Source organism: Lichenostomus cassidix, chromosome 12, assembly GCF_008360975.1.
Source record: "Lichenostomus cassidix isolate B80296 chromosome 12, HeHo_3.0, whole genome shotgun sequence".
NCBI lineage: Eukaryota > Metazoa > Chordata > Aves > Passeriformes > Meliphagidae > Lichenostomus > Lichenostomus cassidix.
In genome coordinates this window covers 8,740,864-8,752,995 of record NC_139493.1, presented here as the reverse complement: position 1 = coordinate 8,752,995, position 12,132 = coordinate 8,740,864, and the positions used below count along the sequence as shown (strand labels likewise).

General features: G+C 53.6%; 1 protein-coding gene across 1 annotated transcript; it reads left to right on the top strand.

Annotated features, from left to right (window-relative positions):
- Positions 1–34: 34 nt before the first annotated feature.
- Positions 35–10,259, top strand: CCDC71 (coiled-coil domain containing 71). Its single transcript, XM_085072492.1, has 2 exons — positions 35–161; positions 2,566–10,259. Exon 2 carries the CDS (start codon positions 2,627–2,629, stop codon positions 3,812–3,814), a length of 1,188 nt encoding a protein of 395 aa, XP_084928618.1. The 5' UTR covers positions 35–161; positions 2,566–2,626; the 3' UTR covers positions 3,815–10,259.
- The last annotated feature ends 1,873 nt before the right edge of the window (positions 10,260–12,132 follow it).

Here is a 12,132-nt window from a genome sequence, read left to right as displayed (position 1 = left end):
GGGGCGCGGGGAGTGACCGAATGCGCTCCGGCTGTGGGCGTGACCGCGGCCCGCGGAAAGGGGCCGGAAGCGGAAGCGGGCGGTGGTTCCGGCGCCCCGCGGGCGGCCATGTTGGAGCGGCGGGTGCGGCGCAGCGGCAGGCGCGGGTCTGGCGGCGGCCGGTAGGTTGGGGCCGGCGGGCCCGGGCCCCGCGCCGGCTCCCGGGCGAGGGCGCTGCCGAGCCGCCCGCTGGGGCAGCCTCCGGGCGCTGGAGGCGGAGCCGCGGCACTGAGGGCTCCGCCCCGGTCCCCGCCCCCCCGGTCCCGGGAGCCGGCGCGGGCCGAGCGCGGGGGCCGCACCCCCTGTCTGCACCAATCACCTCCCCTAGCCCTGCAGGGAGGGGCCGCCCCGGGGTCCCTCCGGCCGGCGGGCCGAGCCTTGGGGAGGGTGCAGCGGGAGCGAGGGACGGACGCTCGGGAAGGGGCATCGTCTGCGCCGAGGGGCGGGCCAAAAGGAGAGGCTGAGCGGGGGCTGGCGGCCCCACCGAGCTCTCCTTGGGACTGCGCACCGGCCCCCAGCTCCACAGGCTGCCCCAGCCCCGCGTCTCGGTCCTGCCGGCAGCCACTTCCACCTGCGGTGCACCCGGAGAGCTCTTCCCGTGCTCGGACAGCCGGGCCTCTAAGCCCGTGCTAGCATCGCCCTTCCGGTGCTGTGCTTGCACCGTGCCAGGAGTGCTGTGTTCCCGTAGCCCCCCGGCCCCCCACTAGTGTGTCCCGTGAGGGAACCTCCTGTCGGGAGGATAGACTGTCCGGGGGTGTGTCTGCTCGTGGCTGGCTTTCCTCCAACACAGCTGGCACTGCATCAAACAGGACCGAGCAGATGGATGTTGGGAAGTCCTGTTCCCATGAGATGTCACAGCCAGAATACCCCTTCAGGTGTCCCAGCTGCTCCTGGGCTTGCTGCAGCCTGAGGATGATCCATTTTGCAGCCTGTTGAGCACATCTCACTTGTGCTTCTTTGTTGGTCTCTGCCTCGCTACCAGATCAAAATGAACGTTACACCTTCTCTGACTTCCCTGTGCCTGGCACTGCTTGGTCACTTTGGAGGTGGTGACTTTCACCACTGGCTGGGGCTCTGTGGGATCACTTCCCTGCCTGCCTCCCCTCCTCTGTGGGAGATCCCCCGCCTGCCACTGAACAACTGCATTATCCTCCTCCAAATCCCTCTTCGGCCATGACGTCTGCAGAGCACTTGACTGAGATTAGTCTGTCATGTGGAGGTTCTTACTCTGCCACTGACCTGTGCTTTCCCTTCTGTGGCTGCTTTTGCCTTGTGTCTCTTCCCTGCTTGTGCAGCTGGCGGCAGCACAGGCTCTGCTCCAGTGCTGTGGTGAAACCAGAGTCTTGGGGGGAACACGGGACACGAGTAGTTCCTTGCTTTATCTGCTCAGGCACTAACTTCTCCATCACAGCTTTCTTGCCTGTTCACTACCCTCTCCAAAAGTGTCTCTGACACCTCCTTCATTTCCCTGAAAAGGGTTTTTAACTGAATCCTCATTATTTTTTTGGGAGGTATCAAGCTAAAGATTTTATGCCTTGTCTGTGCAGCATCCAGCTGCGGAGCTGTGAGGCCACCAGGATCAGAGTTCTCCCGGATGCATCCTAAAGTCCTGCCTGGACTGCCCTTCAAGTCCTGCCTGGACTACCCTTCAGTGCTGATTTTTTTTTTTGAAAGCAATAATTGGTGCTTTTATTCTGGGCAGGCAGCTGCGCAGTGCCCTGAGCATGATCCCAGTGTTGTCCCTCAGGCCTTTGTACACTTGGCCCTAGTGATGTGTGTTTCCTTCATACCGCCCTGCTTGAATTTCCTGCTTCCTCCTCACTTGGCAGCCAGTGCCCTTGGATCAACACCAGTTTGCTGTGACAGCAAGTTGTGGACCATTGTTCAAACAAGGGAACAGCAAGGAGCAGTGCTGCCTTGCCACAGCATTCAGCATCAATGGAGCACAACTGGAACAGCCTCCAGCCCTGCTGCCAGGTCTCCAGGAGGAAGCTGCAGCTTTGGCAGGGACTCAGAATCAATTTTTGAGCAGCATCAGTTGAGAAGCTGAGAAATTGAAGGTGACACTGGGAGGAAGTTGAAATGCTCAGGCTTCTTAGTGTTGAGATGGCTTGATGGTGCTGCTCTCAATGTGTGCACAGGAAGAGGGTTTAATGAGGGGTTGCTTTATCCAAGGAAAATGAGATCTGGTTACCGAAAGCTGGGGTGGGTCGAATTCAAACTGGAAATGAGCTGCAGATTTTGCTGAGTTAATCATTGGAATCCTTCATCTTGGGGTGGATTGGATGGGATTTCTTGAAATCTTTGTTTAGGTTGGAGGATATTTTTGTGAGAGATGTTTTAGTTTTATTTCAGAGATAAGTCAGTGACAGGATTTTCTTGATGCTTCTATCTTGGGTTGAGCCCAGAATCTGACCCAGTGTTTGTGACCAGCCACGCCTTGGGCTTAATGGTTTCAGGTCCCATCTTAAAAACTTCGGATAATTTCAGTTGCTGTAAGCTAACTATCTTCTTTCTCCTTTTGAGGTGTCAAGGGTTGTTTTTCCAGTAATTTGGACCTTTTTGAAGCACCTGCTTGCCTAATGCAATGAATATTGCAGTGAACAATGAGGAAGAAAAAGCTGTCCATTCCTGGTCGAGAATTTCCTCTGCAGGACAGAAAGTGCTGGAGGAAGCCCTCCGAGTCTTCAACCCGATGTCCAAGGACCTTTCAGACACAGAGACCCAGCTGGTGGCCTTCATCCAGGGCCTGAAGGAGGAGGGCTACCAGCCCACAATTCTGAGGAGTAAGGATGTGTACGGGTACAGCTCATGCACAGCAGACACACCAAGTCATACGAAAGAAAACACGCAGCACAACTGTGCCAGCACCACTGAGTCCACTCAGAGTCCGGCCAGCAACTCAGTGGCCAAAGTGTCCCCTTCACCCACCAGCGTTCCAGTGAGCTCTTTGAAAGTCTCTGCTCAGCCAGTCTCCAAAGGGGATTCCACAAATCTCCTCTTGAGCTCCTTGAAGCAGACAGGATCCAGCACATCCAAGGCGTCAGCAGTGGGCTTCCCCACAAGCATGTATCCTGATGTGTATCCAGCCATGAGACTGTCGGTGGTTCTGGAAGCCCTGGTGCCACTGAAAACAACAACGTCCTGTTTGGAGTCCAAGTACACACAAGGGCGTCTTGGGATCTCGCCCTCAGACCTTAAGCTCCTCAAGACTTCAAGTCCACCGAGGCAGTTTTCTTCAGGCAAGAGCACTAAAATAACCGAAGGCAAGGGATACAAGCGTTCCATCAAGAAAGCACCAGATTCTGCCACCCGCACTTTAAACCTTATGAAGGGACCAAAGGGTGGAGTGCTGCAGGAGAGCAACGCCTGCAAAGCCTCGGGAGTTCTCAATGGGAGAGTCACAGGTGGCTCGTCCCAGGGCTGCACCACAGCAGCTCAACCCAGGACCTTGAAAATCAGAGATAAAGAAGCTCTGGTGGGAAAAACAGAGTGGAAGGACAGCAGCACTTACCGGGAGAGCACTGGGCAGAAGAAAAGAAGAGCTACAGAGGCAAGAGAAGCACCACAGAAGAAGAAAGCAAATACCATTCCTGTCCGAAAGAAAACTCGACAGGCTCAGAGCACTTTGAACCTGCTGAAATTCCGGACCATCAAGGTGGGCAACTCTTCCTCTGATGATGAAGTGAGGAGGAGAGCACAGAAGATTCTTAGGGTCAACCTGTCCCCTGTGATCCGAATTCAGCCCTTGTCCCATTCTCACAGTGTCCCCTGAGTTTCTTCACTTTGTCACTTTTTTTTGTAAGTAAGTAAATACAAGCCTGGCACCAGAGCGCAGAGAGGTTTAAGAGTGACTCTGTGTCTCTGGTGCCAATATGCTGACTAACCTGCAGACAGAGCAGCCCACTCTCATGCTGTTCCTGCTTGTCTGCCACTACTGTGCAGAACTGGCTGCAGAAATCCAAACCTCTGTTTGGGAGCGCGGGACGGTGACTCCAGCCATCATCGAGCCAAGCAGGCCAGAGGGCTCACTTCCTGCCACACTCCTCTAAACGTGGCAGGCTGTGCTCTCGTACTGGGGAGAACACGGGACTTTCTCATGACATTGATGCACTGTGATATTGCTCTTTTTCAAGCTGTACATTTACTGGTTTTATTTTGATCAAATTTTATAACTTTATTATCTATATATCTATATACCCATATATGTGCATATGGCCCAGGATCTGTGGGAAGATGCACTTCCTCCATCCCTCTGGGATTGGGTTTGATAGCTTTTGTTCCTCTTTCCCTTCAGCTAGTCTTTTGTTGAAAGGTGCCAGGATTCCTTTGTGGTTCAGTGTTGTGACAGTCTGTCCTGGGCTCCCTTGAGCAGCTTGGAGGCAGAAGCATTGTAGCCATTTGTTTGTCTCCAGAATGCCAAACAACTGGGAGAATTACCAGCTGGTAGTTTTAATCCTGTTTTCGGTATTACCTCTGCATAACAGTGGGGGAGAGTCACAGGGGCTGCAAGTCTGTCTGACGTCTCTAGGTGCCTCCTCCCTTCATGGGTAGCAGAAATTCTGAACTCATGGTAGGGATTTGCCTCCGAAGAGGATTCATCCTCAGCACCCAGCATTACTCTGCTCTCCTATAGGTGCAGCTATGGATCATGAACTGTGACTGTTAGAGCTGAAAGGCTGGAATTGTTAACAGGAATTGTGTAGTGTCCTGCACACCACGTAACTGCTTTGCTGTTGCTGGGTGTTTCAGGAGCAGATTCCAGGTGCCGGTAGAGATACTGTTGGTTTTGGCCGGAGTTAAACCATGACAGAGACACAGGCTGTGTTTGAATGTATTAGCTACATCCTGCCAGTCCCAGAGCTCAGTGGGATATTTGAGCCTGAGTTAAAGCAGAAAAGCAAAAGATTTGGGAGGACATATACCAGCACTTAAACACAGTTGCTTTATATGATTTGTGGGGGTGAAGCAGTGGGAGAGGAGATGGGCACCATATTGTGGCGGATGGCAGCATTGCTGTGCCATCAGAGATGTTGTGAGAAGGTATGTGGCAGGTGTGAAAGCTCTGTGTGCAAGGAGTGCGGGCTGTGCTGTCCCCAGGAGGCACTGTGGAACCACTGCAGACGGCTGCTGTCACCTCCCTGCACTGGGGGCATGCCGTCGGATGGGAACATGGATCTGCACTCCACAGGGACAGATCTACAAATCCCAGGAGAAACACCTTGTTGGAGCAGTTAGTGCTGCTGCTGTCACCTGGAAAGGGCAACCTGGTGTCTCGGGGAAAAAAAAGCGGCATTGGGCTTGGCATGGCTCTGTATGCCACTCTATGCTCAGATCTCTGCAGCAGTGAGCCTGTAATCCACTTGTTCTCTCACCAGCTCAAAATACCAGTTGTCTGACCTAGTAAACTCTGTGGACATTGGCTGAAGGAATGAGCTCCCCAGGGAAGTCCCAGCTCCTCACGTTTAAGCCCACCCTGAGCACCTGGTTGGATTTCAGTGGTTTGTAAAAGGGGTCAGTGTCTGATCCCCAGCACAGATAGGAAGACTGGTATGGAGAGAAGAGGAGGTTCATGACAGGGTGAGAGTTGAGCTTTCTGTGTTCTCTCACCCACACAGAGCAGGGTGGAGGCTCTCCTTCACTGAGCAACCTGGTCTAGTGGAAGGTGTCCATGCCCATGGCAGGGTGGTTGGAACAAGGTGATCATTAAGGTCCCTTCCAATCCAAACCATTCTGTGATTTTATGATTCAGGGGATGATTGCAAGCCGTGAACCCCACACTTGGATTCTGAGTTGCTGTCAGAGATCATAACTTGCAATGGTTGAGACTGACCTGTGAATGCCGCTGCTTGGCTGCAGAGAAGGAGGAAATACTTTCTTCTGCTTCTGTGTTTTAAAATGCCCTGGCAGAAAGTTCCCTGTCCTGACCTGATGCTGGATGAACAGGGGCTCTCCATCACTGTCAACTGGCCAAAAATTGCTTTGTTCCTTTTGTTCCCACTCCTTCAGACCTTTCTCATTCCCACGCTCTCAAATGCCAGGTCTTGAAGTCCTGCACTGGTGTTTCTCTTTTGGGCTGTTTCCCGAGGAGGGCTCTGAACTCCAGCCTGTAGTATTGCTGTCAGGCTACTCAGCAGCTTCCCCTGTTCCCAGACCCTTATAAGGGCACTGAGAGCTGTCTCTGGAGCCTCCTCATGCAGCGCAGACATCCCAGCTGAGCACTTGGCCTCCGCTGGGAAAAACAACGTGCATCAACAAGACTGAATCCAGGTCGAGGTTGCTTTTCCTCCAGCCTGAGCAGGAAGCTGAGCACCTGAGGCCAGCTTACCAGGCCACATCCCTCCTCCTCACTGTGTGTCTTTCCCCAGCCTGGACACTGCTGCCTGCCTCCCCACTCTTTTCTGTCACCTCGTGTCTTTCACAGCTTTGCCAGGCAAGGACTTGACTTATACTGTTGCTTAACATATCCAGCACAGCATCCAGCCTTAGTGCTGCCATGCCTTTCTCAGCACTGACCTGAGTTCTGACAGTTTGCCCTGTGTCCTTCCTAGGCCACCAGCAAAAAGTGGTCTGCTCCGCAGGGAGAGACAAGCTTTGGGAATACCTTTGTGTCACTGAGACTCCTGCCTGAGAAGTGAGCACTCCATAGCTGTGTGCTCAGGCATCTGCCCATCACCAGGCCCATCTGTCAGCTCTCCTGCACATCTCTTAACAGACCACAGGACCCTAAGCTGGACCTTCATTCTCTGCCCTCCTGATATCTCTACTTCCCCTTGCAGGTGCTTTGGGAACTTGACTGAAAGAGTTGCAGGTTGTTATTCATAGAGGGGCTTTACAGCCCTGTGCCAATGCCAGCAACTGCTGCCCATCAGCCAGTGCTGGTAGAGGGGGTGCCTCAGTCTGGTGGGGATGGCTCCACTGTCCTTTGACTCACGCCCAGGTGTGGATGTTCCTGGTATGCTGGGCCTGTAACACTGATGTGCAGGAGGCTGCAGAGGGGTTCTGTGTGGATGCTGCTCTCAGGTGTTTAGGGAAGATAAAGGGTTTGATCAAACCAGAGCTACCTAAGACCTGATCTAACCAAGATCTCCTCCCTTCCATCCTGTGTTATTCTGTGACAGAGGAGCAACACTTGCCTTCCAGGGATCTCTACAGTATTAACTGGCAGGGCCCATGGAAATGCATTGCCCAGAGCGCTGTGGTCTCTGCTGAGCATGTGGTATGCACCTTGTTCAGACCTGTTTCTGTATTAGTCACTTTGAATTCATCCAAGTGCCTAACCTGGCCTGTGTTGTTCTGGGCACTGTGACAGCTGAGAGCTTTGGAGACTCTCTTAGGAATGCTTTTAATGCATGGATATGTGTCACTGTCACTTCTAGAAACGATTCAGCCAGCGGTCAAAGGGCTGTTCTTCCAACTGATTTTTTGGAAATAGTTCCTCCTTTTATTCAGCTGCCAAGAAGCAGTTTATGCTTCTCCTCCACTAGACAAGGTCCTTGAGCTTCCTGCATGCTTCAGATGTCCGTCAGCAAGGTCCATGGGGAGAGTAGCTTGTCCGGCAGGCAGCTGAAGGGGAAGCTGACATCAGATACTAGTTGAAATCATGATGTTAATTGGTAGAAATGTTTTGAAGCTCGTATCCACTGTGATCAGATTTCACCATCTGCCACTGCTTATAGTTATAGAAGTTTCTCCTCAGCTCTTCTCTGCAAGCCATGTAGCGTGTTGCTGCTGCTGCTTCTAAACTATTTGCATCCCCCCACCCCGAGCCAGCTGCTGTAGCAATCCTTGTACAGAATTTCTTAAGCACTTTTTTGCAAAATAAGAAGGGATGATTTTGTTATTCCGACTTGGCAGTCCACTAGTGGTATTTCAGTGCGTGGAAGAAGTGTGCTCACCTCACTGGGCTGCTCTCAGACGAGTTCATACTAACAGGTCTGGGATGAGTGGGCTGAGACATCCCCATTGCCTGGTGCTTCCTTGCATGGAGTTCAGTCAAGTTGCCAGCTAAGAACATGGCGGAGAAATTGGGAGCACAGGTGGATGATACTGTGCATGTGGCTCAATGGTCCTGCTCCACAGCTGCCCTTTTTCTGCAGCCTGTCCTCCAGGTCCCCCTTGTACACCAGCAGCACTTCACCCCAGCTCCAGCTGTGGCAGGAGGGGCTGGGAGGCTTTGGGTTTTGGAATGGAGCACAGACTTTGTGCCCTTTTAATTGTGGCTTGTGCTGTGTTCATGGCCAGACCTTGCCAGCATGTGGGGGGTGCAGCCACCCCAACTGTTCTTCCCTGTCAGATCCAAGTTCCCTGCCCTGTCTGGGAGCTGGGCCTTTGGCCATGGCTCAAGGGATGCATGGGTATGGAGAGCAGGTTTGTCTCTCAGCTCCAGCTGGGCAGTGTGACTTTAGCTGGGCAGCTTTCCAGGCAGGAAGGCAGGTTTAATTGAGACGATCCTAGTTTTAGCCGTGGGTCGGTGCTGAGCTGTGGAGCACCAGCTGCTCAGCCAGGCTGTTGGTTTGTGTGGAAGTGACAGTTTCTTTTTCAGTCTTCAAAATGGCACTGGCCTGTTTGCTCCTGTGATCAGTGGGAATGGCCTTCTAGGAGCTGAGGTGGCCCACAGAGAGGACAGCTGGTCTGGTATACCTGGCACCTTCCTGATGGTGAAGCAGCCTTCAGCTTTGCCAGCTGGGTGAGCTGGCACCGCCTGTGGAGAGGGCAGCAGGGCAGGTTGCTCCTGAGCCTTCACATTCGGAACTCTGCTAGAGAGCACCATGCTAGGGTTTCCTTCTTGCAGCCTGTTCTGCCTGGAGCTGGATGCTGTTAGGAAGGTGCCAGGTGCCTTGTCGGAATCTTGTCCCAGAAGACATTAGAGCCAGCCCTTGTCACTAGGTCATCCCTGAGTGTTGAATGAAGCCTGTCTGTAGGTGTGACACTGCTGGAACTCACAGGTTGGCCAGCAGCTGCCTCCAAAGCCGTGGTGCTGAGGCCAGACCCCTTCCTTTACTTAGGAACACTTAGGAAGTCTGGTGAAGAAGCGAGAAGCTGGGAGTAGGGAAAGCTAAAGATGCCAGCAGTGCTTGGGCAGCCAGCAGCCTGCAGCTTCTGTGTCTGCTGCGGGAGATGTGCAAACAGGAGTCAAGGCTGTGGTGTTCTGCAGCACTATCTTCCCTCCATCCCTGCCTGGCCATAGAGCCTCCCCTGCCCTGCCTGGCAGCACTACACGGGCACTGGTGCTGCAGGTGAGGGGGGCTCTTTTTGGAGCAGGCACCCCCACATCCATGGTTTCCATCCTTCATCAATCACACAGTCTGGCCCTGCTCAAGTGGCATCGGAAATATCCCAGGGAGTCCCTTAAAGGCCTTATTATCGTCTGGGACTCTCTCCTTGTTGTCTTAATTAGCCCTTTCTGTTCCTGTGTTCTGTGGCTACAGGCAGCCCCTGTGAGTGTCTGGTGATTCCCACAGACAGAGTCAGGCACATGGTGCTGTTTTAAAAGAGAAGGTGCTGCAAAGCTATCCCCAGAAATACCTCCCCTCCTGCCCCTGCTCCACGCTGCCCAGACCTGGGTCAGGACAAAACAAGTGTTGATGTTCGTTCATGAAAGGGAAGGCACTGTGTGATGCCATCTCTCCTCCTGGGTCATGGTGCAGCACTCCTGAGGAGTAGCATTTCCTGAGCAGAGGCACAGCAGCCGCTCCGAGGGACACAGGGGCTCTGGGTGGGCACTGCCCAGTCCCTCACTCTACTCTCTGCCAACCAGCATCTCCAAGAGAGCTGTCTTCACGCCACAGCATGACCGACCTTCTCCGGCTGGGACCGGCGCCACAGGCTCCACTGTGGCATTCCCTGGTGTTTGGGCATCCCAAGCAATGGCTGGGGAGCAGCAACTGCAGCCCGCAGGAGGGCGAGTAACAAACTTTGTATGATGATTTTACAAATGATCATCTTGTTCTTGAGTGAACTTTTTACCGTTTCATTTGTTTGTGTAGGATGTTTCTGAAATTCTAATAATATTTAATGTTAATATGAAGCTGGGCCATTCCACACTCAATGTATATTTTGGAATGGCATTGCTTAGTGAAAAGACCATTAGTATTATTCTTCTCTTTGGAGGGAATAGGACAAAAACCAGACTGTCTTTTTTTCTTAAATGAAGTGAACTTTTTGTTATGAAGTCCTAGCAGGTGTCCAGCCCTTCAGTAAAATGGTGCTCAGAACCACCCACTGTGTCCAGTTTTTCTTTGGACCGTGACAGACTGCTCCTCCCTGAGCTTGTTCTCCCAGCCCTGTGTCAGCTCCATGGAATGGTATCTCCCATATGCCCAGTTGCTGCATGCTGCATGGGGCATGCTCAGCTGCAAACCACATCCCCAGCTCTTCTCCCCAGTTCTCCCAGGGATATTTGACGTTACTCAGACTCTGTCCCGGGTTAATGATAAGACTCTCTCTCCTCCGAGAGCAAAGGGCCCCGACACCTCCTCCCCCACCCACAACAGAACCTCTCAGATGAAAGTGAAGAAAAAACTATTTATTTAACAAAACCACGCAGAGTGCCCTACAAGGCACAGGGGAAGGGGAAAAACAAGGTGAAAGGCAGTTATTCAACCTGATTAAAAAGTCCTTTTCTCAGACGCAGTCCCTCTCCTCCTCGCCCCCCACCCGGGGCCGGGTGGAGCTCCCTGGAGAGCTCTGCTGTCCTCTGGCCCTCCTGGGTCTCCGGGTGGCAAAGCAGATCGAAGAGAAGGGGTCCAAACGAGGAAAAAGAAGAAGAATGGAAAAAACGGGAACAGAGCTCACTCCGACCCCCGTCCAGCACGCAGTCTCTGCCGGGCGACGAATCCTCCCCCGGAGCGAGGCTTGGGGAAAATGTTTTCAAAACAACCCGCGTTTCTCTCTGCGGCTGGGTGCAGTTAAAGAGACAGGACCACACATTTTTTTTTTCTTTCTTGGGCATATAAGCCAACGATAGGGGATAAAGGATTATCATATCATCAATCCAAGACAGACTGCATTAGGGATTGCCTAGTTTGGGGTGGGAAACACTCCGGATGTGTGCCACTGGTGCCTAGCTGGGATAAATCCACATTCCTGGTTGGTTCCTAGAAACATGCTGGGTTGGCACTGTGCTGGCAGGTGCTCTGCGAGCCCCAGCCTCCCTGCCCACTCTACAGCCTCTCTGGATCTGCCTACTGCAGCCAGGACCCTCTGGCCGGCTAATTCAACAGAAGCACCATTGTTCCCCAGTTTGCGATCTGGATCCGGTTTGTGCCGCAGGGCTGTCAGTGCACTGACCCAGCACTAATGGTGGTGGGACCGTGGCCTTGGGCAGACGGCAGCTCCGGTGCCGTGCTGGAGCTCCTTCCTCGAGAAGGGAAGTGGTTAAGCAGTTCCCCGTTCACTAAGGATGTTCAGGGAAGTGTTGACTGCCTGCTGCGCACACTGAAGTCAGTCCAAGCAGGGCTGGCCAGGCATGAGAGGCTGCCCCAGGAGCTCAGGGGCTCTGCCGAGGGGGGGGGGGGCCTCTGCACTGCTGCAAGAGTGCCCTGATGGCTGCTGAAAGGTGCTGGGGGAGCCAGGTTGTGGGTGCCCGAGGGAGCTGGGGATGCTCGACAGCGTTGAAACGCTGGTGATGGAGGGCAGAGCTGCAGGCAGATCTCTGGCCAGTGGAGCTCCCCCCGGACAGGCCATCTACCCGGGCAGAGCCGGGTCACCCCCACGCTCTTCAGCTCTGAGGCAGACGAGGGGATTGCAGCTTGGCGTGGGAAGTCACGGCAGCCTTGAGGGAGGTGCCTGGACATGGGCTAGGACGCCTCTCTCGTCTCTCACATCCCGCTGAGGATCCCTCCCTCCCACTTTCACTTCGCTTTTCAAGGCCAGAGATCCTGTTACAGTTGCCTTTATCAGGCCTCTTTGGATCTCTTCAGAGGAGATAAGGTTTGCTTGGCAGGATTTCTTGACATAGACACGGCTGGCCAGTGCTAATGGCTCTTTGTCAGCTCATCTCCTGCCAGCTCTCCCAGCTGAGGGGGTGGTGATGGTGTCTGACCACCAGCCTGCTCTGCTGGAGCCTCAGCGGGGGCCACCCTTCCAGGC

What these genes read in the sequence shown, in the direction of transcription:
- CCDC71 (XM_085072492.1), top strand. Translation starts at nt 2,627, where the DNA reads ATGAATATTGCAGTGAACAATGAGGAAGAAAAAGCTGTCCATTCCTGG.